We start from the raw sequence: 24,983 nt of genomic DNA, 5'->3' as shown, positions 1-24,983 counted from the left end.
TTGGTGTGGGAAATGGGGAAGAAACAAATACTAGTTTGGAGGAAAGTTGAAAGTTTACTCTGCACCTAACTGCTCTGCCTGATCTTTGGTGCCAAGAATGGAAAGCAGAGAGCACCCAATCCTCAGCATCGAAGAGAACTTTTAGTTTCAAATAATATTACTGAATGGAGGCATAGAGAGAGAAGCAAATCAATTACGCTTAACCTTCTATAAAACCTGGTTATGCTTCACCTGGAGTATTGTCCAATTGTTGGCATCATACTTAAGGAAGCTGTTCAATATAATGACGATTACAGACGGTGTGTACAAGGAAACATTGTTTCCACTGGCAGGAGGGTCAATAATCTGGATGCAAATTTAAGATAATTTGGAACACCTGATCTCAGTTTGAAGTTATTTTTTATATGCTGAACCTACACCCATAACTTTATTCAAAATCTAGTTTCCAATAATGGTCAATTTAATAAAAATTATGTATTGAGAGCAGTTTCTTTTTGATTTTTAAGCCTTGTGGAGTGGTCTCTTTGTTCATTTAACGGAATCCTGGAATAATTACAAGTGCCTGAATCATGACTACCCCACCTGGATGAAAATCCTGCAGAAATATGGCTATTACACAAAAGTTTATGGAAAAACTGATTATACTTCAGGACATCATTCAGTAAGGTAGGAAACAATGTTTTGAAATCCGTCTTTTATTTGAGGAAACAATATTAAATTATCTTTTCTTTAGAATCGAGCGCTTTTGTTTCCATAAAAGAGGAAAATATTTAGGTCGCAATGAGCTGTACCTCTCATGATGGTGTGGCTGTTAATAAATTGTGCATCAGTTGTATGTAAAAAATTCAAAGCGGATACATCTTTATAGGAAATGCAGATTTCTACAGAGCATGCATGGTATAAGAGGTATTTGAATCATGTATTTCCTGCAGGACAACCTTATTAAATCTGTCAAAGTGCATCATCATCATCCTCCCTAGCATGTGTATGTACCTACACTATATAAATGGCAGTGGTTTAAGAAGGTAGCTCATCATCAGCTTCTCTTGGCTATTAGAGATGGACAATAAATTTTGATTTTTCCAATAATGCTCACATTTTATGAATGAATAATAAGAAAAAGAAAAATGAAGTCCACAATGTCAGTGGAATCTCAGTTGCAATTATAACCCCGGTCTTAAAATGGAATATGCCAACCCATCAGGCAAAGGCAGGTTGGCAGTTATTTGGAAAGAATGAAGCAACCCTTTGGGCCACCCCTGGCTCTGGTGCCCATTGTTTTTTTTTTAATCTATCATACCCATCACCATCCCCAATCTCCACCTTTGCTACTGTGAAAACATCCTGAAAGCCCTTCTCTGTGACTTGCCTGCTTGCTTATGAGCCTTCTCATGATTTTGGCTCTGGTGGCCTCTAACTGCCTGATCTTCCACTCACGTCCGCCTGTCCCTTTTCATCCACCATCTAAGTCCCATAAACTTGACTCTTTCTCCATCAACCCTGTCCCCTCACCTTATTTGAAGCCCACTGTGGGTTAGAATTCTCCTGAAGGCTTAAATTCAAGTTTTTCAAGTCCCAATATAACATTGCACAGCAAATGCCTCCAGGCTTTGACCCTCAGAGTTGCAGACACTGTGGCATTGATAATAATGAGAAGTCGGGACAAAATGGCAGATAGCAATAACTAGAAGGGAATCCTGGAAACTCAGGGTTCTGAATCTCATGATTGTTTTCCTCTTCCGTTTTCCATCCAGCAACTAACCAAGCAGGGTGGTCAGCTGTCGAGCATAAGAGCCAATTTTGCTACAAAAACAGAGGACTATTACCAGGAATCATTAATGAATGCAGGATAGAGGGATGTGTGTGTTGGAGGTCCAGAATTTTTGTGTGTGCGCTCGTGCATGTATGCAACTGAGCCAGCACCCCACTAAGACAAAACAGAAATTTATGAGCACAAAATGGCCTCCTAAACAGTTTTGCATTCTGGCTCCGAGATTCAAAGTTCAAACATTGTGCAGCTAGTTGAGAGATCTCCATTATGCAGTTAAACTTTATGTGGCTAAACTTTTCAAATAAAATTGAATTCAACAATGAGAAATAAGAAATAGGAACCATTTGGTTCCTGCAGCCTGTTCTTCCATTCAATAAATTCAGGGCTGATCTGACTGTGGCTTTAACTTCACTTTTCCTGTCTGCCCCTGGAACCCTTGATTCCCTTGTGGATCAAAAATTTAGCATGGAATAAGATTTACGGCCTTCCTGATGATTATATGAGAAATGATATATAATGAGTAAAAAGGTCAAACATTAGCAAATGCTCTGACAAAATAATCAATTACTTAACTGCAGATGAGAAAAGCAGGCTATTCATTTTTTAATTAATTTTATTTACTGAAATTTTACACGTTTACTTGAAATGAGAATTTGCCCAATTTTGTGGCACACAATAAGAAAAATAAGCACGCCCCAAGAAAGAATTTCAGTAAAACAAAGCAAAGAAATTAAAAATAAACTTGAATCATTAATAAAGGTCGAACAAAAATAAATTCAGTCTGCACCTTTCTACACAATTCTGGCAATTGGAATTTTCAATCGTAACCAACAAATCATGAAGTTTTGCACAAGATTAATGGGAATGATTGAACTGCTTTTTTAATTTCAAAATATTGCTGAACTGAGGTTTCAAGCTTGAGGAGCCAATTATTAGAATGGACTTCAAATGCTCCTCAGATAAATTTGCTCGCTATTTGGACTTGACATACTTCATTTTTGAAAATGTTTGTTCACACAGGTACGTTGTACCAAAAACTGATACAAATCCACAAGCAAATCGCTTCAAATTTGGAAACTGCTCAGGCTACAAAGATTTATAAAATTGGATCAGATTTCCTTCTTTATACTTGTCTTTCAGCATGTCATCTGATTGGAGATCAATAATTTCCATTTGAAACTGACTTGGGAGTGTTTCAACATTGCAGCCAAATGGATTTTGAAACAGCTTTATTTCATCTGTGCTTCCATCAAGATCAGAAAGTTGTTCCTGAAATTGTTTTTGTGAGTCCTTAATGATTTCTGTTGCAAATGAAGAAGGAAATTCTGCTTTACTTTCTTCATGAAATTTTTCACAACATGGAAAATGAACCAAGTTATGAACTTTCAGCTGTCCTTGAAATAGCATCAGTTTTGCCCTGAATGTCTTGACATGCGCGAATAGATCACAAATCAAATTTGTTTCACCTTGCAACTTCAGATTCAATTGATTCATATGACCTGTCACGTCTGCAAAAAATGCCAATTTCCAAAGCCAGTCGGTGTTTGATAAAAGTGGTTCGGGTCGATTCTTCTCTGTGAGAAAGGAATCAATTTCCTCTCTGAGCTGAAAGAACCGTGATGGAACCTTTCCACAACTAAGCCATCGAACTGCTGTATAATAAGGCAAGTCACCGAACTCAGAATCAGTTTCTTTCAGAAAATCACGAAACTGGCGATGATTAAGCCCGTGAGATCGAATGAAATTCACTGTTGAAACAACAGGTTTCAGAACGCAAGACATATCCACATATTTTCCGCACAATGCTTGTTGATGGTTAATGCAATGCAGAAACATGGGCTTTGAGAATCCACCAACCTCACAAGCTTTTGTGATTTGCCCAACCAAACCTTTCTTCACCCCAGACATGTTCTTTCCTCCATTAATTGTCACGCATTGCAGTTTATTCCACTCCATGTTATATTCTAACAGTTTTTTGCAACTCTTTGAAGATGTCTTCTCCAGTTACTGTGCTGTGCATGCTATGCACTGATGCTAATTCTTGTGTCACATTAAATTCACTGTCGATGCCACGGATGAATACTAGGAGTTGTCATGTGTCACACACACCAGTCGATTCATCAAGTGCGAGAGAATACAACTGAAAATTTCTTGCTTTGTCTGCAATTTGATGAAATATATTGCTTCCTATATCCTCAATTCTACGAGCAACAGTATTTGGCGCGAGACTGATGATTTTGAACATAACTCTTCCACTGCTTCCATTATACAATCTTTGATGAGATCCCCATCGGTGAATGGCTTTCCTCTTTTAGCCAACACATAAGCTAGTTTGTAACTGGCCCTGGTTAAAGCTTTATTTTCAGTTATCTTCTGCGTAAAAAAAGCTTGTTGGGAAAGCAACCTGCGTTGCATTGATTTAAATTTTTCCGAATGCTGTGTTCCTGTGAATTGGGAATAACTTGGTTCATGTTTGGTCTCATAGTGCCGACGTACATTGTACTACTTCAAAACTGCAACAGTTTCGTTGCATACGACACACAAGGCTTTATCACCTGCTTGTACAAAGAAGTACTTTACACCCCATTCTTCATTAAGCAGGCGGCACTCACTGTCCACTTTTCTTTTCTTTTTTCCTTCCATTAACTGAATTGGTCTGAATTGCCGCCATCATTGTCATTGTTCTCGCTCATTTCAGACAGATGGAGCTTATGGATTGGATAAAGCAGCTGTCACTCAGTCAATGCAGAGCGGCAATTGGATAACAGATGTCTCAATTGCTGATTCATTTAATGAACTGTCAGTCACAGGACGGCAGCTCTGATTGGACAATAGGCCGGTAAAGAGGGCAGGGATTCCCATGGGTCCATCAGACACCGCGTGGAGCGGCAGCAAATGTGCGGCCTGTGGCTTCCGTCCGCGCGTCCGGATCCTGAGTCAGCGGCGGGGTTCCGGACGCGGGAGTGTTTTCGGCAGCGGGAATCCCGTCCCGTCCCACTGGTTGCGGGCTAGATGTTAGCCCGCTGTGGGCCGGATGTAGCCCGCGGGCCGTAGTTTGGAGACCCCTGACTTAGGTAATAAATTGCAAAGATTCACAAACCTTTTGAGTGAGGAAATGCAAACCATCCAAACTCGTTGAGTTCACTCTGAGCATACCTAGCCTTTCCAATTCATCTTGATTACCATCTTTCACTCCATCCATATTATCTCTGCTGTATCCACTTGTATCAATAATTTGTCAGCATCTTGTTCTGTAGTAAATGCTGATACAAAGTACTCATTTTAAGTAATCTAGCCTTGCCTAGACCCCTAAGCACAAAACACAATCTTTGAGGCCCCACACCGCTTCTTACTACCCATTTATGCTTTGAAAACTAATAGATTTTTGGGTTACCTTTTACTTTATAGCCAATAATTCTGTCTTGTGCAAGTAACTTGGTCATACGTTGTCAATAACAAATTTATAACCATTAATTCCTTAAGTTTAATGCCATTTCTCATTAACTTCAGTAACCGTGTGGAAGCCTGGACCAGAGATGTCAATTTCTTGCTCAGACAGGAAGGTAGACCAACAACAGTTCTGATTGGCACAGAATCGACTATGAGAGTCATGGACCATGACTGGCAGAATGTAGATAAAGTTACTGAATGGATACGACACAAAGCAACCCAGCTAGGTCAACCATTTGTTCTGAGCTTGGGTCTGAATTTGCCTCATCCTTATCCAACTCCAAGTATGGGGGAAGCATGTGGAGGGTCTACATTTAAAACATCTCCCTACTGGCTTAAAAAGGTACACTGCTGGGCGGATTTATTACATCTGCTATATTAAGTTACATTTAATTCCCACTTGTAAGTAAAATTTAATACGTATGAAACTGCTAAGGTTATTGTGTTTGGTTATTTTGAAACAACATTGTATACTGTGCAAAGTGGGACATTTCCCTTTTCTTCCATACAACATCCAGGAAGCAGTTAAGGGACATGCAGTCCTATGAATTTGTTTCAGTATTGAGAGCAGTGGAGTTTTCATTTGGCTCAGATAGGCACGTGTACAAACGTTTGTAAGTGGGGAGACAACATGAAGGAACTGTTTTTCCTTTCCTGCTTTGACAAAGGATCATCTGGACTCAACATTAGCTCTTTTCTCTCCCTATCAATGCTGCCAGACATGCTGAGATTTTCCAGCATTTTCTCTTTTGGTTTCAGATTCCAGCATCCGCAGTAATTCGCTTTTATGGACTGTTTTTCCTCTTTTTTTAGTTACGTGTTGGGTTTCAATCTCAACTGTGCCTGCATGGAATGTTAGAAAAGGAAATAGTTATGGCTGTTGCAAATATATCTTTTACACTTAATTTTTCGTTATTTTTAATTCGAGGCCATGAGTAAAGTTAACCCTAACTACAACTTTAATAAATAGACCTCCTTTCTTACCACTTTGCAACACTGCAAACCAAACTGGCATTTGATCAAAAAGGAAAGACCATAAGGATAAATTTTCCTGATTTGGTGCTTCTGGTGAGGAGCAGCACTTGAGAGCTGATTGTAGAACTGCCTGCCCACCAATGTTTTCAGAAAGCCTGTGTATAAGTCAGGTCCTTTACTCCAGAGAAATATAGAGGTGTTGCCACCTATCCTTCCTATTTTTATTTTACTCATTAGTTTTATCAATCAATCGTTATAATATGTTCACTCTCATCTGAAGTTTAGGTATTATTCATTTAACCACATACATATCATTTCCTACCATTGAATTCTGCTTGGTGCATCCAAAACTGACTGTACGAGAAATGAGTGTGAAGGTATGTTCATATACCCTCACCTTTTGATACAAAGTGGAGTACCTAGTGTATTTTAATGTGTCAGCCATGGCTCAGTTGATAGTGCAAGCACACTCATCTGAGTTATAAGGTTTCAATTTCAAATCTCACTTCAAGGTCTGAGCACAAAAATCAAGGTTGATGTTCCCGTGCAGTACAGAAGAAACATTACACTGTCAAAGATGTAGTCTTTCAAATGAGATATTACATTGAGGCTGTGTCTGTATCCTCGAGTGGATGCAAAGATTCCATGCACTATTTTGAAGAAGAGCAGAGGGGTTATCTTTGGTGTCCTGGTCAATATTTATCCTTCAATCAATACTCTGGAAACAAATTATTTGGTCATTATTGCTACTGTTTGCAGAGCGCAAATTAGCTGATTGTTCCCTACATTAGAAGAATGATTACATTTCCAAAGATATTTAAATGGTTGTAAAGCACTTTGAGATGAAGGTGATCAAGAAAAGTGCTGCATACGTTTTTTTCCGCCATTATGTTGCAGTTGTCTGTTTCAAACCTAGACTTCTTCATAATTTGCCCTTTCCCCTGTACAATAAACTTTTTCCCATCAAAATACTGTATGTGTTAAATTCCCCCAATCTTTCAGACTTAATTCAAAACTTAAAGATTGTAAAACCAAATCTTTCTCCCATTTAGCTCTTCAAATGCTCAAAGAATTCTGGGTTTCAAGCTCCAAATAAAAAAATAATTAACTTTTATAATATCCCAGAATTTTGCTGAACAGATTAGCTTGGGACAAGTGCTCTTGAGTTTAACTTTTATTTTCCCCTCATCCTTCAGTGCAATTATTTTTATGCTGCAAATTACTGGGAGTGCAAATGGATAATGATGTGGTGAGGTTAGTGGCTATTTGGAACCTTGATGCATGACAGGACCAGTAATTTGTCTCCATAATACATGAAATTTAAGGATAGTGAAGGAAACAAAGCGAATGATGGATTAGGAAGTAACATGGTCTAGTCAAATTGGATACAGAAAGATAAATCGACAATGAAGAAAAATTGGATTGGGGACAACTAAAAGAGTAAGGAAATATAAGAGAATATTTTTAAAGGGAGCAAAAAATGTACCACCATTTCAATTCTTCCCTTTCTGGGTTTCCAATGCCGAGTGACATTTCAGGACCAGAAATCACTCCATTAAACAGGGTCCGTGTATGAAATTAACAGGCTGACATTCTCTGACAAGTTTAATTCATCTGCAGCACAAATCCAGCAATTTTCTTGAAATGCACGGCAAGGTTGACGGCAAGTTTCTATTTTTATGACGGTAACAATAGAACTGTGTAAATCATGAAGCAGCAGTGGTGAGGCGTAATTCATGGTATATCTCTTGCTTGCCACAAATTGCTCAGTTTATTAAGCATTTAAAAACAGTGGCACCATGAGCTGCCTGTTATTTTTCTAGCAAATGCTTTGCTTATATGTCTTTTTACTCCGTCAACAGCTACCATAGGAATTAATCATTATTTAAATTATAGCAGTTACCACCACATTTAAAGATTTTATAGTTGCAGTTAATATTTTTAAATTTGTTTTCTAAGTTTGTCTTTTTATCTGTAATGATACACAATTGAACTTTACAACGGTTTTGCTATTATTCTTAATCAAGTAATTTAACTATAGCAGTCATTCTTAATTTCACCCACTTCTGAGTGTAGAATTTAATCTCTTTTAATTATAGGTGAAATATCATTCAATCAAAATTCCAAAATGGCTTCCTTTCTCTGAAATGCACCCTGTAGACTTTTATTCCTCTTACACCAAGAACTGTACTGGTAATTTCACAAATCAAGAAATCCTGGATACCAGAGCATTTTACTATGCAATGTGTGCCGAGACAGATTTGATGCTTGGTAAGTGATTGATTGACTACTTCTAAAAGATTGCAAATAACAGTGTGAAGTTTAGCAGTAGGTGATGATGACTCAATAATGTGTTAATTAGCCTGCAGGTTCATACCATAATGAGATATGAACGTCACGCCAAAGTTAATCAGATGTAAACTTCATTTTTTTAATGTCAGTGTATTACAACCTTGGTATTCATTTCTCTTTATTTCACCTCCCCACCTGCTCACTGCTCCATCCCCCACCTTATTCACCTTCACAGTCCCATTCTTGGGGGCAAACAGTATAAATCTAGATTTGAATCTGTCATTTTGAAACTTTGAAAAGTGCTATTAGAACATAGAACATAGAACAGTACAGCACAGAACAGGCCCTTCGGCCCACGATGTTGTGCCGAGCTTTATCTGAAACCAAGATCAAGCTATCCCACTCCCTATCATCCTGGTGTGCTCCATGTGCCTATCCAATAACCGCTTAAATGTCCCTAAAGTGTCTGACTCCACTATCACTGCAGGCAGTCCATTCCACACCCCAACCACTCTCTGCGTAAAGAACCTACCTCTGATATCCTTCCTGTATCTCCCACCACGAACCCTATAGTTATGCCCCCTTGTAATAGCTCCATCCACCCGAGGAAATAGTCTTTGAAAGAACCTTGGACAGTTACTGCAGTGCATCTTGTAGATGGTGCACATTACTGCTACTGCGCAACAGTGATGGAGGGAGTGAATGTTTAAGATGGTGAATGGGGTGCTAGTCAAGCAAGTTGCTATTTTCCAGGTGGTGTTGAGCTTCAAGTGTTGTTGGAATTGCCCTCATCAAAGCAAATAGAAAATATTTCATTACACTTTTTGTAGATGATGATAACACTGGTAAGGATAAAATCATGATGATGATAAAATCATGATGGCATTTGCTACCAAATAAACCTGTTGGACTTTAACCTGGTGTTGTTAAAACTCTTACTAAGGATAAAATCAGCCTTAGACTTTCAATGCATGAGAGAATAATTCGACTGTAACTAATTCGCCATCATTACTGACGAGGAAACAAAATGTCATGACTGTGATCTCAGTAACCATAGCATCTGCGCTTAAACTCAACATACCAGTGTTACAGATTGGACATGAAATAAATATCTCGTGCTGACTTTATGCCTCTAAGCACACTACTTGTTACCATAGCAATTATGAATATACTTGTATTGACCTTGATTGAACATTGTACAATTTCAGTACTCATCAGGACTATTGAAACTAAATTAAAGCAACAAGAAATTAAATGTTCATTTCTAAATGCCTCACAATGTAGATGCAACATCCCCTTTAAATGTAACTGTAAACATTTTCTCTTCAGTGTAAAGTGAATGGGCAACTAAAAAGGTAGTTTCAATTTCAGCACAAACTTCCAGTTTGACATGATTACCTTTCATTGTGAAAATCTCAACTTCTGAAGTAAATATGCATTTTGGTGAAATATAATATATCTTTTGCAATATAATATATCTTTTGCAGTACAATATCATCCAGAGCAATCCATGTGTATCGAGTCAGTTTCTAACCACCACAGGTGTTATGGTACTAATTACTCAACAAATCAAACTATTTACAGTAGATAACACAAACCATAACATTATATACTGAAACAATATGTTGCATGATGATTTGCATTGCCACGTGAAAGAAAGCATCAAGGAACGCTTAACAAGGTGGAAAGAGGAAACTCCGTAAAGGTTGGAAAAAGTAGAGGAGGCCGAATGTAAATTGAAACAGATGGTGATTGAGATATAGGACATTGTGTGGGAGAGGATGCAGTCCTCGCTGTTCTGTGGCGAGGTTGATGAGACTTCCAATTGGGGAAGTAAGTCTTTGTAGAGATTAAAATATGAATAAGGGAGGAGTGTAGATGGCTTGTGTTTTTGGAAGGAAAGGTTAGTGCTGTTCTCAAAAAACTTCATGTAGGATAAAAGGCTGAGCTCAAGATGCTGAGGTTCCACACCTGGGTTTCTCGTTTGGAGAAAAGTGGTTGATGGAAGTCAGAAGCCCCAAAGTGCTGGCAGAAGGTATAGAGGGATATCCTTGGCCTTACTGACTCTGCAAATGGGTTGATTTTATTTTTTATTTTCTTAAATACAGTTAAGGTCAAAATGGACATCCACCATCAATGTCACCAAATGAAAAACACATGGTTTGTGTTGGGGGAACATTTAACTGATAGTCAAGCTGTATGCACGTATGAAATTTATCACTAGTTCAAACAGCTTGTTCTCTTTGATTACTGAGCCATTCAGGAAACCATTATGTGAAGCCTAGTTTGTAATAAAATATACAAATAGGAGGCAGTAGTGTTATGGTGATATCATTGGACTCGTAATCCACAGACCCAGACAATGCTGTGGGGACTGGAGTTCAAATCCCACCATGGCAGCTGGTAAAATTTTATGTTAGTGAATAAATCTCAAATTAAAAGCTGGTGTCAGTAATGGTGACCGTTAGGGTGGCACCGTGGTTAGCACTACTGCCTCACAGCGCCAGGGACTTGGGTTCAATTCTGGCCTGGGTGACTGTGTGGAGTTTGAATGTTTTCCCCGTGTCTGTGTGGGTTTCTTCCAGGTGCTCCGGTTTCCTCCTCCACTCAAGTTGTGCAGGTTCGGTGGATTGGCCATGTTAAATTGCTCCTTAGTGTCCCAAGATGTGTAGGTTAGGGAGATTAGCGGGGTAAATATTGGTGTTACAGGGAACAGGTCTGGGTGGGATTTCCCCTTAGGGAAATTACGTGGAGTTATAAGGATTGGGCCTAAGTGGGATTGTTATCCGTGCAGACTTGATGGGCCGAATGGCCTCCTTCTGCACTGTAGGAATTCTATGACCAGGAAACCATTGTCAATTGTTGTAAAAACCCATCTGGTTCATTAATTCCTTTTAGGGAAGGAAATTCTGCCATACTTCCCTGATCTGGCCTATATATGACTCTAGACCCACAGCAATGACCTAGCAAGCCACTCGGTTGTATCTGGAGAGAAAAAAAAGAATAAAACCATATAGACCACCCAGCATCCACACAGACAGCACCTAGGCACCAGTAATGACAACTTCAAACCCAGTTTGAGTGATCCTGCCAAGTCTTCCTTAACATCATTGAGTGGCTTGTGTCCAATAACCTGCTCATTGATGCTCAGTTTGGGTTCCACCAGGGCTACTTGACCTGGTCCAAACATGGATAAAGAATCTGAATTCAAAAGATGAGGTGAGACTGACTGCTCTTGACATCAAGACGGCATTTGGCCACTGTGGCATTGAGGAATCGTGGCAAAACAGAAGTTGGAGAGTTTTCCCCAATTTCCAATGTTAAAATTGAATAATTGTTTTACACAGGTGAGATTTTAACAGCTCTGCGTGACACTGGATTCCAAAACAATACTTATGTCATTTTTATTTCTGATCACGGTGAACTGGCAATGGAACATCGTCAGTTCTATAAAATGAGTATGTTTGAGGGAAGTTCTCATGTTCCTTTACTGATGGTTGGACCACGTATCTCAGGAGGACAACAGATTTCAGATTTGGTATCTCTTGTGGACATTTATCCAACTCTACTCGGTGAGTGATACATATACGTCTGAGATTATAAAGAATGAAATAATATTTATATTATGTATAAAATACATGTATATTATATGTATAAAATAACGTATTTTCTGTTCAGCATTTAGATGTAGATTATCTACATATACTTCAGTTCTGAAATCTACATTTTAGTTTAAAATTGAATCGAGAGATGAAAGTTTGCATGAAGGAAAGTTCAGATGAACGTGGGTAGTCTCAAATGAGCTCCATTGCTGGCACCACCCATAATTTGGAAATCTGGTATTAGATAGGAATCTATTCATTATCAGAGGAACAATAATACATTTTGCTATTAATATAAGATTTTTGTGCTTCTGTTCTCCATGCACACTTATTGAAAGTCAACTAGTTTAGTAGCTCATGAAGGGCATTTTATTCATTTCAAACCATACTGATTTGTGTATACTGTCACAGAACTAGGGTTTGAAGAACTGTTGACTCATCACCTTGGGACCAATTTTCTGAAACGGACACGGAGTTGGTAGAATGGCTCTGCTGTCCGTCTGAAGCCAGCAACTGTGCAACAACTCCCTCCCTAAAATCCCTAGGCCCAATCTCCAAAAAGGTACCTTAAATTTTGTGCCTGAATTGCGTCTTTAGGTTTCCATGTAGTTTTATGTTTCTTTTTTAACTAGTACTAGTGAAGGAATGTTATGTATGCCCACAGCTTAAGGTACAAAGCAGAAGTAAATATTTGCTTCACACATCATAACCATTAAAGTTGTCAGCTTTTTTGGGGACCAGTGTCTATTTTAAAGATATTAATTGTCTCTTTGCTACTTTTCAAGTTTGGCACATTCACCTGAGCAATTCTTCCACTAAATTCCCTTAGAAATACACCTGAAAAGCTAAATTTTTGAGTAGGTTAGGAGGAGTGTGCAGTGCCTGATATTGACATTGTGTGACAATATTTTAAATTCCCCAACAATGACATCCCTCTCATGAAACTAATGATTCTGCCCAAACTGAAAAATTAGTGTCATTTTTAGAATGTTGTGCTGTTTAGTTAAAGGGAAGTTGCCATTTGAGATGGTGAAATTTTCTTGATTAGCTGTGTTTTAATATAAGCAGCTAAGGTTGAGAGCAGCAGAATGCAATTGTTTGTTCAACAGTGAAGTGATTTAATAGAAAGCAAAATTTATGCACTATTAAAATATGTTTATTCAATTTGTGACAGACTGGTAACCAATTTATTATCACTGAGCAGAAACTATAGTCATAATCTCCAAAATGATATGGATGGGTTGTTGGAGTGGGTGGTAAAGTGGCAGATGGATTTTAACATAAGTGTGAGGTCATGCATTTGTGGAGATCGAACAGTTATAGGAAGTACACAATACATGGGAATATACTAAGAGGGGTCGATGAAGTGAGAGATCCTGGTGTACAAATAAACAGGTCCCTAAAGGCAGCAGTTCAAGTAGACAAGGTTGTCTACTTGAACATTGTTGGACAATACAGCAGGATATAGATAGGCTGGAAAATTGGGTGGAGAAATGGCAGATGGAATTTAATCCAGATAAATGCAAAGTGATGCATTTTGGAAGAACTAATGTAGGGGGGAGTTAGACAATAAATGGCAGAGCCATCAAGAGTATAGAAACACAGAGGGACCTAGGTGTGCAAATCCACAAATCCTTGAAGGTGGCAGCACAGGTGGTGAAGAAGGCATATGGTATGCTTGCCTTTATAAGATGGGGTATTGAGTATAAAAGCTGGAGTCTGATGTTGCAGCTGTATAGAATGCTGGTTAGGCCACATTTGGAGTACTGCGTCCAGTTCTGGTCGCTGCACTACCAGAAGGACGTGAAGGCTTTAGAGAGAGTGCAGAGAAGGTTTACCAGGATGTTGTCTTAGCTATGAGGAGCGATTGGGTAAACTGGGCTTGTTCTCCCTGGAAAGACGGAGAATGAGGGGAGACCTAATAGAGGTGTACAACATTATGAAGAGTATAGATAGAGTGAACAGTGGGAAGCTTTTTCCCAGGTCGGAGGTGACGATCACAAGGGGTCACGGGCTCAAGGTGAGAGGGGCGAGATATAACTCAGATATCAGAGGGACGTATTTTACACAGAGTGGTGGGGGCCTGGAATGCGCTGCCAAGTAAGGTGGTGGAGGCAGACACGGCATCGTTTAAGACTTACTGGATAGTCACATGAGCAGTCTGGGAATGGAGGGATCCAAACGAATGGTCTAGTTGTTCCAATGAGCGGCACAGGCTTGGAGGGCCGAAGGGCTTGTTTCCTGTGCTGTACTGTTCTTTGTTCTTTGTTGTAAAGAAGGCATGTGAAATGCTCTCCTATATTGGCAGAGGATTAGAATATAAAAGTCAAGAATTGTATATTGGAATTGTGTAAAACAATAGTGAGGACACAGCTGGAGTATTGTGTGTGTGGTTCTGATCAGCACATTACAGGAAGGACGTAATTACTGTGGAGAGAGTATAGAGGAGGTTTACAAGAATATTGCCAAGGGCTAGAAAAGTGTAGCTACGAGAAGAGATTGGATAGTTTGGGGCTATTTTCCTGAGAACAAAGAAGTCAGAGGGCTGATTTGATTGAGGTGTACAAGGTTATGAGAGGATGAGATAGAGTAGATAGGAAAAAAGTGTTTCCCTTGGCAGAGAATTCTAGAACGAGAGGACATAGATTCAAGATAAGTGGCAGAAGGTATGGGGGGACAGGAGGAAGAACCTTTTACGCAGAGGGTAGTGGATGTCTGGAATTTGCTGCCCGAGTTGGTGGTGGAGGTAGAGCCTCTAAACTTTTTTTTAAAAGGAGTACCTGGATCTGCATCTTAAGTGCTGTAAGATACATGGCTATGGGCTGGGTGCCGGAACGTAGGATTAGAAAGGGCACCTGGGTGTCCTTGGGCTGACATGATCAAGATGGGCCAAATGGCCTCCTTCTGTGCTGTAACTTTTCTAAGGTTCTGTGGTTGTCCCTTAGAAGATAGTGGAAGACACAAATAACATGCCAAAAATTGATGACAGGGAGGCTATGGCAGGTGAGAACCTAGAAACTATCATTATCACAAAATAGGTAGCGTTGGGCAAGTTAATGGGGCTAAAGATAGACAAGTCTCCTGGTCCTGATGGAATGCATCCCAGGGTACTAAAAGAGATGGCGGGAGAAATAGCAAATGCACTGGTGGTAATTTGCCAAAATTCGCTGGACTCTGGTGTGGTTCCTGCAGATTGGAAAACAGCAAATGTGACGCCACTGTTTAAAAAAGGAGGTAGACAAAAGGCAGGTAACTATAGGCCGGTTAGCTTAACTTCTGTAGTAGGGAAAATGCTTGAATCTATCAGCAAGGAAGAAATAGCAAGACATCTGGATATAAATTGTCCCACTGGTAAGACGCAGCATGGGTTCATGTTTGACTAATTTGGTGGAATTCTTTGAGAACATTACATGTGCAGTGGACAATGGGGAACCTGTGGATGTGGTGTATCTGGATTTCCAGAAGGCATTTGACAAGGTGCCGCACCAAAGACTGCTACATAAGATAAAGGTGCACAGTGTTACGGGTAATGTATTAGCATGGATAGAAGATTGGTTAACTAACAGAAATCAAAGAGTGGGGGTAAATGGGTGTTTTTCTGGTTGGCGATCAGTGACTAGTGGTGTGCCTCAGGGATCAGTGTTGGGACTGCAATTGTTTACGATTTACATAGATGATTTGGAGTTGGGGGCCAAGTGTAGTGTGTCAAAATTCGCAGATGACACTAAGATGGGTGGAAGAGGACGATGAAAGTCTGCAAAGGGATATAGATAATCTAAGTGAGTGGGTGAGGGTCTGGCAGATGGTGTACAATGTTGGTAAATGTGAGGTCATTCATTTTGGTAGGAATAACAGCAAAATGGACTATTATTTAAATGGTAAAAAATTGCGGCATGCTGCTATGCAGAGGGACCTGGGTGTCCTTGTGCAGGAATCTCAAGGAGTTGGTTTGCAGATGCAACAGGTAATTAAGAAGGCATTGGAATTTTGTCCTTCATTGCTAGAGGGATGGAGTTTAAAAACAGCGAGGTTAAGTTGCAGCTGTATAAGGTGCTGGTGAGGCCATACCTTGAGTACTGTGTACAGTTTTGTTCTCCTTACTTGAGAAAGGATATACTGGCACTGGAGGGGGTGCAGAGGAGATTCACTAGGTTGATTCCGGAGTTGAGAGGGTTGGCTTATGAGGAGAGACTGAGTAGACTGGGGCTATACTCATTGGAATTCAGAAGAATGAGGGGAGCTCTTATAGAAACATATAAGATTATGTAGGGAATAGATGAGATAGAAGCAGGGAAGTTGTTTCCACTGGCGGGTGAAACTAGAACTAGGGGGCATAGCCTGAAAATAAGGGGAAGCAGATTTAGGACTGAGTTGAGGAGGAACTTCTTCACACAAAGGGTTGTGAATCTGTGGAATTCCCTGCCCAGTGAAGCAGTTGAGGCTACCTCATTGAATGTTTTTAAGGCAAGGACAGATACATTTTTGAACAGTAAAGGAATTAAGGGTTATGGTGAGCGGGTGGGTAAGTGGAGCTGAGTCCACAGAAATATCAGCCATGATCTTATTGAATGGCGGAGCAGGCTCGAGGGGCCAGATGGCCTACTCCTGCTCCTAGTTCTTATGTTCTTATCTCAATGTTGAATGAATTTCTATTAACTGATAATTTAAATACGCATCATTCTTTATGCGCAGAATTATAAGCCATTACAATCACTTTCAAACTCATTTAGCAACAATTGCCTTTCTCATTTAGATATTGCTGGAATCCCCATCCCTGGAAATTTAAGTGGTCATTCTTTGTTCCCGTTATTGAGAGGATTTGTAGAGAAAACTTCTACAAAAAATTCACGACCTGACTGGATTTTCAGTGAGTTTCATGGCTGCAATGTAAATGCCTCTACCTATATGATTAGAACTGGCCAATGGAAGTATATAACCTATGCAGATGGAATTACTGTACCTTCCCAGCTGTTTGGTAAGTTTGGTTAGAATAACTAATTTTAAATTTTCTTTTATGATGTAGTAAAATTTGATGATCTGAACTGCAAATCCATCTATAAGTTTCATGCTTTCAAAATGAGTATTTACAATTTCTTCTTTGTACAGTATGTTACTAATTTAATATTGCACATTTCAATCCTATTAGTAAGTTTCTGAATGTTTGAGCGCTCAGAAGATTTGTTACCTTACACATCATAGTACCCAATGTGTTTATACTGTTATGTCACATTTTGCAAGCTATTATGAAAGTTCCAGATTTTCAGTTGAAAGAGAATTAACCGCCTGACCATTGCTTATCTTTTGATAGTTTATATTGGGTGTAGCATAGTGATATCACTTTGAATCACACAATTATTATGGTGCAGAAGGAAGCCATTTGGCCCAGTGTGTCTGCACTGACTCTCCAAGTGAGCGTCTCAGTTAGTTCTATTCACTCATCTTCTCTTCATAGTCTTGCACATCTTTTCAGATGATCATCTCATTCTCTTTTGAATGCTTCAGTTGAACCTGCTTCTACCATACACTCAGACAGAGCATCCCGGACCTCTCCCACTTGCTACATAAGAGATTTTTCTTGAATCATTTTTGCTTTTTTTATTAATTACATTAAACCTGTGCCTGCTCGGTCCTCGGTGGGCAAACTTTCTCCCCATCGCCTGTGTCCAGATACCTCATGATTTTGAATACCTCTATCAAATCTCCCCTTAGCTGCCTTTTCTGTAAGGACAACAATCCTAACTTCTCCATCTTGTCTTTACAATTGAAATTCCTCATTCCAGTCTCTTGAATCTTATCTGCACTCTCTCCGATGCCTTCACGTCCTTCCTAAAGTGCGGTGCTCAAAACAGGACACAAAATACTATATATGCTCAACATAACCTCATGCTTTTGTACTCTATGCCCCTATTACTAAAGCTAGGATACTGTATGCTTTATTAATAGCATTCTCAATTTGTCCTGTCACTTAAAATGACTTGTGTACATATGCACTGAGGTCCCTCTGCTCTTGCATTCTCTTTAGAGTTGTAGCCTTTATTTTCATATTTAACAATGTTTTTATTGAGAATTTTCAACTTTATATTCAGTACGATACACAACAAACTCTCAGGATTCTTCATAGTACAAAATGATCATCATTTTGCATACATACATGAAGAAGACCGGCAGAGATCAATATAAATAAATCAAGGAATCTGGCATCATAATTACTGCCATTGCGGTCAGTGCCTCCTTTTGTTTATGGATATTGAAAGGATAACAGAAAAGTAGTGTTGAGAAACAAGACAACAGGTTAAGGCCATTTAAACATGGCACTATGGTGCACACCCTTTCACGGAGCAACAAAATAGAAAGAAAGTCTCTCAGAACAAGGCACACTGAAAGGCACCACTGAGACAGGTGATATCCTTAAATGCAGCTCTCCCTCTACATAAAGGAGACTCCCATACCAAGAAAACACCCCTCCCAAACAAGTACCAGGTAGCTCTCAACTCTGCTGACCCAGTCAAGTAACCTCAGAAAACTAGTCCAAAGATATTCAAAGATCTATCAATTGTGCTCGGGTGTGCACCACCACATTTCTCTCCAACACTTCCACCAATCATTGGGGACTCGTTAGTTAGAGGGATAGATAGGAGGTTCTGTGGCAGCAAAAGAGACTCGAGGATGGTTTGTTGCCTACCGGATGCCAGGGTCCGTGACGTCTCGGACCGTGTTTTCCGGATTCTTAAGGGGGAGGGGAAACAGTCACAAGTCGTGGTACACATTGGTACCAACGACATAGGTAGGAGAAGGGACGGGGATTTAAAACAGGAATTTCGGGAGCTGGGCTGGAAGCTGAGAGCAAAGACAAAACATGTGGTCATCTCTGGTACGCTACCGGTGCCACGTGATAGCGAGTTGAGGAACAGGGAGAGAGTGCACTTAAACATGTAGTTGCAGGGATGGTGCAGGAGGGAGGGTTTCAGATACGTGGATAATTGGAACACGTTCTGGGGAAGGTGGGACCTCTACAAACAGGACGGGGTGCACCTGAACCAGAGGGGCACCAATATCCTGGGAGGGAAATTTGCTACGGCTCTTCAGGGGGATTTAAACTAATTTGTCAGGGGAGTGGGAAAAGGAGTTGTAGTCCGGAAGTCAGTGTTGAGGGTGGTGAGGTATTGGGGAAGGTATCAAGGTCAAGGGTGGGTACCGGTAGACAGGAAGGTGGGTTGAAGTGTGTCTACTTCAATGCAAGGAGCATCCGGAACAAGGTGGATGAACTTGGGGCGTGGATTGCTACTTGGGACTACGATGTTGTGGCCATTACGGAGACGTGGGTAGAACAAGGACAGGAATGGTTGTTGGACGTTCCGGGGTATAGATGTTTCAGTAAGTGTAGGGAAGCTGGTAAAAGAGGTGGAGGAGTAGCATTGTTAATCAAGGATAGTTTAACGGCTGCGGAAAAGCACTTTGAGGGGGATATGCACACTGAGGTAATATGGGCTGCAGTTAGAAACAGGAAAGGAGCGGTCACGTTGTTAGGAGTTTACTATAGGCCCCCAAATAGTAATAGAGATGTGGAGGAAGAAATTGCTAAGCAGATTATGGATACGTGTGGGGGTCACAGGGTAGTTGTCATGGGGGACTTTAACTTTCCAAATATTGATTGGAACCTTTGTAGGTCGAATAGTTTGGATGGGGCACTTTTTGTGCAGTGTGTGCAGGAGGGTTTCCTGACACAATATGTGGATAGGCCGACAAGGGGTGAGGCCACATTGGATTTGGTACTGGGAAATGAACCGGGCCAAGTGTTAGATTTGGTTGTGGGAGAGAACTTTGGAGATAGTGACCACAATTCGGTGTCTTTTGTTATTGCAATGGAGAGGGATAGGGCCGGACGGCAGGGCAAGGCTTACAATTGGGGGAGAGGTAATTATGATGCGATTAGGCAAGAATTAGGGGGCATAAGATGGGAACAGAAACTGTCAGGGAAAGGCACTGATGAAAAGTGGAACTTTTTCAAGGAACAAATACTGGGTGTCCTTGATAGGTATGTCCCTGTCAGGCAGGGAGGAAATGGCCGAGTGAGGGAACCGTGGTTCACAAAAGAGGTGGAATGTCTTGTGAAAAGGAAGAGGGAAGCTTACGTAGGGATGAGGAAACAAGGTTCAGATGGCTCGATTGAGGGTTACAAGTTAGCAAGGAATGAGCTGAAAAAGGGGCTGAGGAGAGCTAGGAGGGGACATGAGAAGTCCTTGGCGGGTCGGATCAAGGAAAACCCCAAGGCTTTTTACTCTTATGTGAGGAATAAAAGAATGACCAGGGTGAGGTTAGGGCTGGTCAAGGACAGTGGTGGGAACTTGTGTATGGAATCAGTAGAGATAGGCGAGGTGATGAATGAATACTTTTCTTCAGTGTTCACCAAGGAGAGGGGCCATGTTTTTGAGGAAGAGAAGGTGTTACAGGCTAATAGGCTGGAGGAAATAGATGTTCGGAGGGAGGATGTATTGGCAGTTTTGAATAAACTGAAGGTCGATAAGTCCCCTGGGCCTGATGAAATGTATCCTAGGATTCTTTGGGAGGCGAGGGATGAGATTGCAGAGCCTTTGGCTTTGATCTTTGGGTCCTCGCTGTCCACGGGGATGGTGCCGGAGGACTGGAGAGTGGCAAATGTTGTTCCTCTGTTTAAGAAAGGGAATAGAAATGACCCTGGTAATTATAGACCGGTTAGTCTGACTTCGGTGGTTGGTAAATTGATGGAAAAGGTCCTTAGGGATGGGATTTACGACCATTTAGAAAGATGCGGATTAATCCGGGATAGTCAGCACGGATTTGTGAAGGGCAAATCGTGCCTCACAAATTTGATAGAATTTTTTGAGGAGGTAACTAGGTGTGTTGATGAAGGTAGGGCGGTTGATGTCATATACATGGATTTTAGTAAGGCGTTTGATAAGGTTCCCCATGGTCGGCTTATGATGAAAGTAAGGAGGTGTGGGATAGAGGGAAAGTTGGCCGATTGGATAGGTAACTGGCTATCTGATCGAAGACAGAGGGTGGTGGTGGATGGAAAATTTTCGGACTGGAGGCAGGTTGCTAGCGGAGTGCCGCAGGGATCGGTGCTTGGTCCTCTGCTCTTTGTGATTTTTATTAATGACTTAGAGGAGGGGGCTGAAGGGTGGATCAGTAAATTTGCTGATGACACCAAGATTGGTGGAGTAGTGGATGAGGTGGAGGGGTGTTGTAGGCTGCAAAGAGACATAGATAGGATGCAAAGCTGGGCTGAAAAATGGCAAATGGAGTTTAACCCTAATAAATGTGAGGTGATTCATTTTGGTAGGACAAATTTAAATGTGGATTACAGGGTCAAAGGTAGGGTTCTGAAGACTGTGGAGGAACAGAGAGATCTTGGGGTCCATATCCACAGATCTCTAAAGGTTGCCACTCAAGTGGATAGAGCTGTGAAGAAGGCATATAGTGTGTTAGCTTTTATTAACAGGGGGTTGGAGTTTAAGAGCCGTGGGGTTATGCTGCAACTGTACAGGACCTTGGTGAGACCGCATTTGGAATATTGCGTGCAGTTCTGGTCACCTCACTATAAGAAGGATGTGGAAGCGCTGGAGAGAGTGCAGAGGAGATTTACCAGGATGCTGCCTGGTTTGGAGTGTTGGTCTTATGAGGAAAGGTTGAGGGAGCTGGGGCTGTTCTCTCTGGAGCGGAGGAGATTGAGGGGAGACTTAATAGAGGTTTATAAAATGATGAAGGGGATAGATCGAGTGAACGTTCAAAGACTATTTCCTCGGGTGGATGGAGCTATTACAAGGGGGCATAACTATAGGGTTCATGGTGGGAGATATAGGAAGGATATCAGAGGTAGGTTCTTCACGCAGAGAGTGGTTGGGGTGTGGAATGGACTGCCTGCACTGATAGTGGAGTCAGATACTTTAGGAACATTTAAGCGGTTATTGGATAGGCACATGGAGCACACCAGGATGGTAGGGAGTGGGATAGCTTGATCTTGGTTTCAGATGAAGGTCGGCACAACATCGTGGGCCGAAGGGCCTGTTCTGTGCTGTACTGTTCTATGTTCTAAAAACACCAACAGCAAGGAAAAGAAATCCAATCCACTCCAGGATATTTAATCTGCCTGCACCATCATAGGATAAGCACAGGATTTCTTAGACCACCAAAAAGCAAAAAAAAAACATGGCACCAATATAATGGGGGGAGCTTCCTTCAAATAAAATGAGTCCTTAAAGCCATACCAACCACCTTTACATCTATACATCTACCCACCACCCTGCTGTGGCACAGCTTATCTTTTCTATAACTAAATGCAGCGAAGAGTATTGCAAAAGAATGTACTCCTGTGCAAATGCACGGATTGCAACACATGAACAAAACTAATTAAATAGGTATCGCATGATGATTTAAGACATGCAACCCACTTGAAGCATTCCTCAACAAGAAGGAAGAGGATCCCTAGCCAGAGAACCAAGGCCCCTTTCCCCTCCCATTGCCAGAGCACACCTGTGGAAACAGATATGGAAGATATTGATCGTGAATTTACAGGATAATAGTCAAGGGTAAAGAAAAATAATACCAAGCCTCTGTGTTCAACATATGCCTTTATCAGGATAAAAGACAACATCACATCAGCAGGAGTAAAAAAAATCACAAGGGAACGGAAGTCAGGATAAATGATGAACTGCAGGATTATAGCCATTCACGGAGTTAGAAAAGGCCGATGCCATGACTGGGTTGTTAAGGAGCATCCAGGAATCCTCCCAGACTTCACCGAAGTTTCCACACCTCGATCATGCTGCTATCCCAGAGCCCAGATGAACAGGAGCCCAAGCCCCAATGGACAGGGAACATCCATAGCGATTAGTTGCCTCCAACCCCTCTCGATCACGCATTGAGGTCAAGATAATGCAAGACCAGTGGTCGGGGTCTCCAGCCAACTGCAGGCTTCGAAAACCAGATGAAATGTGCTTCATCGAACTCGAGGCCCAGCCCTCGAATCGAGATTGTGAAAGCATAGCAGCCAGTTCTCAAAATCAACCAGGAATCTAACTACAGTTCTTCTTTCTGGGGGGACTAACATTGGCAATCCTAGAAATGCTTTGATCCCTTTTCACCCCAAGGGCAATATCTAACTACCTCTTGGAAGCATACAATGTTTTGGCCTCAACTGCCATCTGTCATAGTGAATTCCGCAGACTTACCACTATCAGAGTGAAGAAACTTTTCATCTCAGTCCTAAACGTTTTACTCCTGACCTTTGATTCTGGCCCCTCCGCCTTTGGGAATGTCCTTCCTGCATCTACCCTATCTGGTCCTGTTTTAGACTAATACAGACACAGTCAGAAGAATGGTATGTAGGTTAAACAGAGCTTTTTTAGGAGTCTAGTTTCTGCTTAAATGTGCTATTGGCTGTGCAGGATTGACTAGAATACATGGTATTGCATCACTTACTGTGTTGATGTATATGTACGTAAACATATATTCAAATGATTATAGTTATTTTGTCCAACATATTATTTTAACATACTAACCAACATGTTATCACATACAGGAAATTACATAATCATTTACTGTCTAATAATTTCTGACTCTTGTCAATTTCTAAGTAAATGAATTCTAAGAATTTAAAAGGTGCAGATTCATGTCCCTTTGTCTAAATAAAGTTTAATTTATTATGAAGCTCAGTTCCTTTTAAACTGAAACCAGTAATTTGAAAATTTAAGCAAATCTAATTAAAAACCACATATGAATGATTCAGACTTCTTATATTCCCAGAAGAAAATGCTGTTTTTGGGGCACAACAAACTCTGTTATAGTGCATGCAGTTTCCTTGTAAAAATTGTCAAGTCATCCCTTATGGCCCTGTTGTAGGGAAATATCCCTTTACCAGTGCAGAATAGAAGTTGAGTCGCAAATCAAGGTTCAAAGCGTGTCTTTATTGTACAATTACTGGGATCCCAGGGAGACCCCCGTAGCCAGCTCAGAAACAGTGGCTTGGCCACGTTGATCTCAATTAAATCACATCAGCTCTGGATCTTTATAGGGATCCAAAATTCGCGCGGGAACATTTGATTATGCCTTTTTTTACACAATGTATAAAGTGGTCTGTCAGTTTCAAAAGTCCCTAGGAAGTTTCATGGATTAGCATTTGTATGGTGTGTGTTCGTGTTAATGGGATTACTTGGTCCTGCCCCGGTGTCTAAATGCGTTTCCCATTACTATCTCTATGTGTCCTCTTATTTAAATTGGTCCTATTGTTCCGTGTCTGTGTTTCCTGCTTGTGAGATTGAGTGTTAATGTCATCCTGTCCTGTTGGGTGTCTGGGGTATTTCATTCTTAACCTTTTATCCTTATCTCTTAGTTTATCAGATTTTTATGTCTGCCTTGGCCGAATTGGTAATATTTCAGTGATAGCTTGGTTTTGATAACCCACTCTCTGTCTCGTTTCATAGGGATCTTGATCTTCCTTGGCCAGTTTAAAATGCAGCTATGCGCTGTTGCTAGGCAGATTAGGGATCTTCCGTAGTTTCTGAAATTCGTGAGTCTCTCAGCTGTGCAGGGGGAGACCCGATCGAATATCCATCCGGGGGTGCCCCTCTGCATTGTTGGCCCGTTATGAGTGGTGCCAATTAGTCCAATAAAAATATATTTGATGATACAAATATGGTTTTCTGGAAAATTTCCTCCTTCAGTCCCTCCTCTCGTCCAGGGGGTGCCATTCATGGCTGACCCCCCATGGACGACCTTCAGAGGAACTGTGATTTGTACAGCTGTTGTCCTTGCCGTTGTTCCTCCTCTTCTGGGTCGTTGTTAAGTTCTTGCATCTGGATACTGGCAGTGGGTAGCATTCTTGATGTAATATTTGCACATATCACTTTAATACA

At 40.9% G+C, this 24,983-nt stretch overlaps 1 protein-coding gene across 1 annotated transcript in view; it reads left to right on the top strand.

The window, feature by feature from the left end:
- Positions 1 to 24,983, top strand: part of arsk (arylsulfatase family, member K) — a 52,386-nt gene that overhangs the window by 12,293 nt on the left and 15,110 nt on the right. The window contains exons 3-7 of the mRNA XM_078214778.1: positions 507 to 666; positions 5,282 to 5,564; positions 8,296 to 8,467; positions 11,836 to 12,060; positions 16,844 to 17,065. Of these exons, the coding sequence (XP_078070904.1) occupies positions 507 to 666; positions 5,282 to 5,564; positions 8,296 to 8,467; positions 11,836 to 12,060; positions 16,844 to 17,065 (1,062 nt within the window). The remainder of the gene's footprint in view (positions 1 to 506; positions 667 to 5,281; positions 5,565 to 8,295; positions 8,468 to 11,835; positions 12,061 to 16,843; positions 17,066 to 24,983) is intronic.

Source organism: Mustelus asterias, chromosome 6 (genome assembly GCF_964213995.1).
Source record: "Mustelus asterias chromosome 6, sMusAst1.hap1.1, whole genome shotgun sequence".
NCBI classification, from domain to species: Eukaryota; Metazoa; Chordata; class Chondrichthyes; order Carcharhiniformes; family Triakidae; genus Mustelus; species Mustelus asterias.
This window is presented reverse-complemented; position numbering and strand designations above follow the sequence as displayed.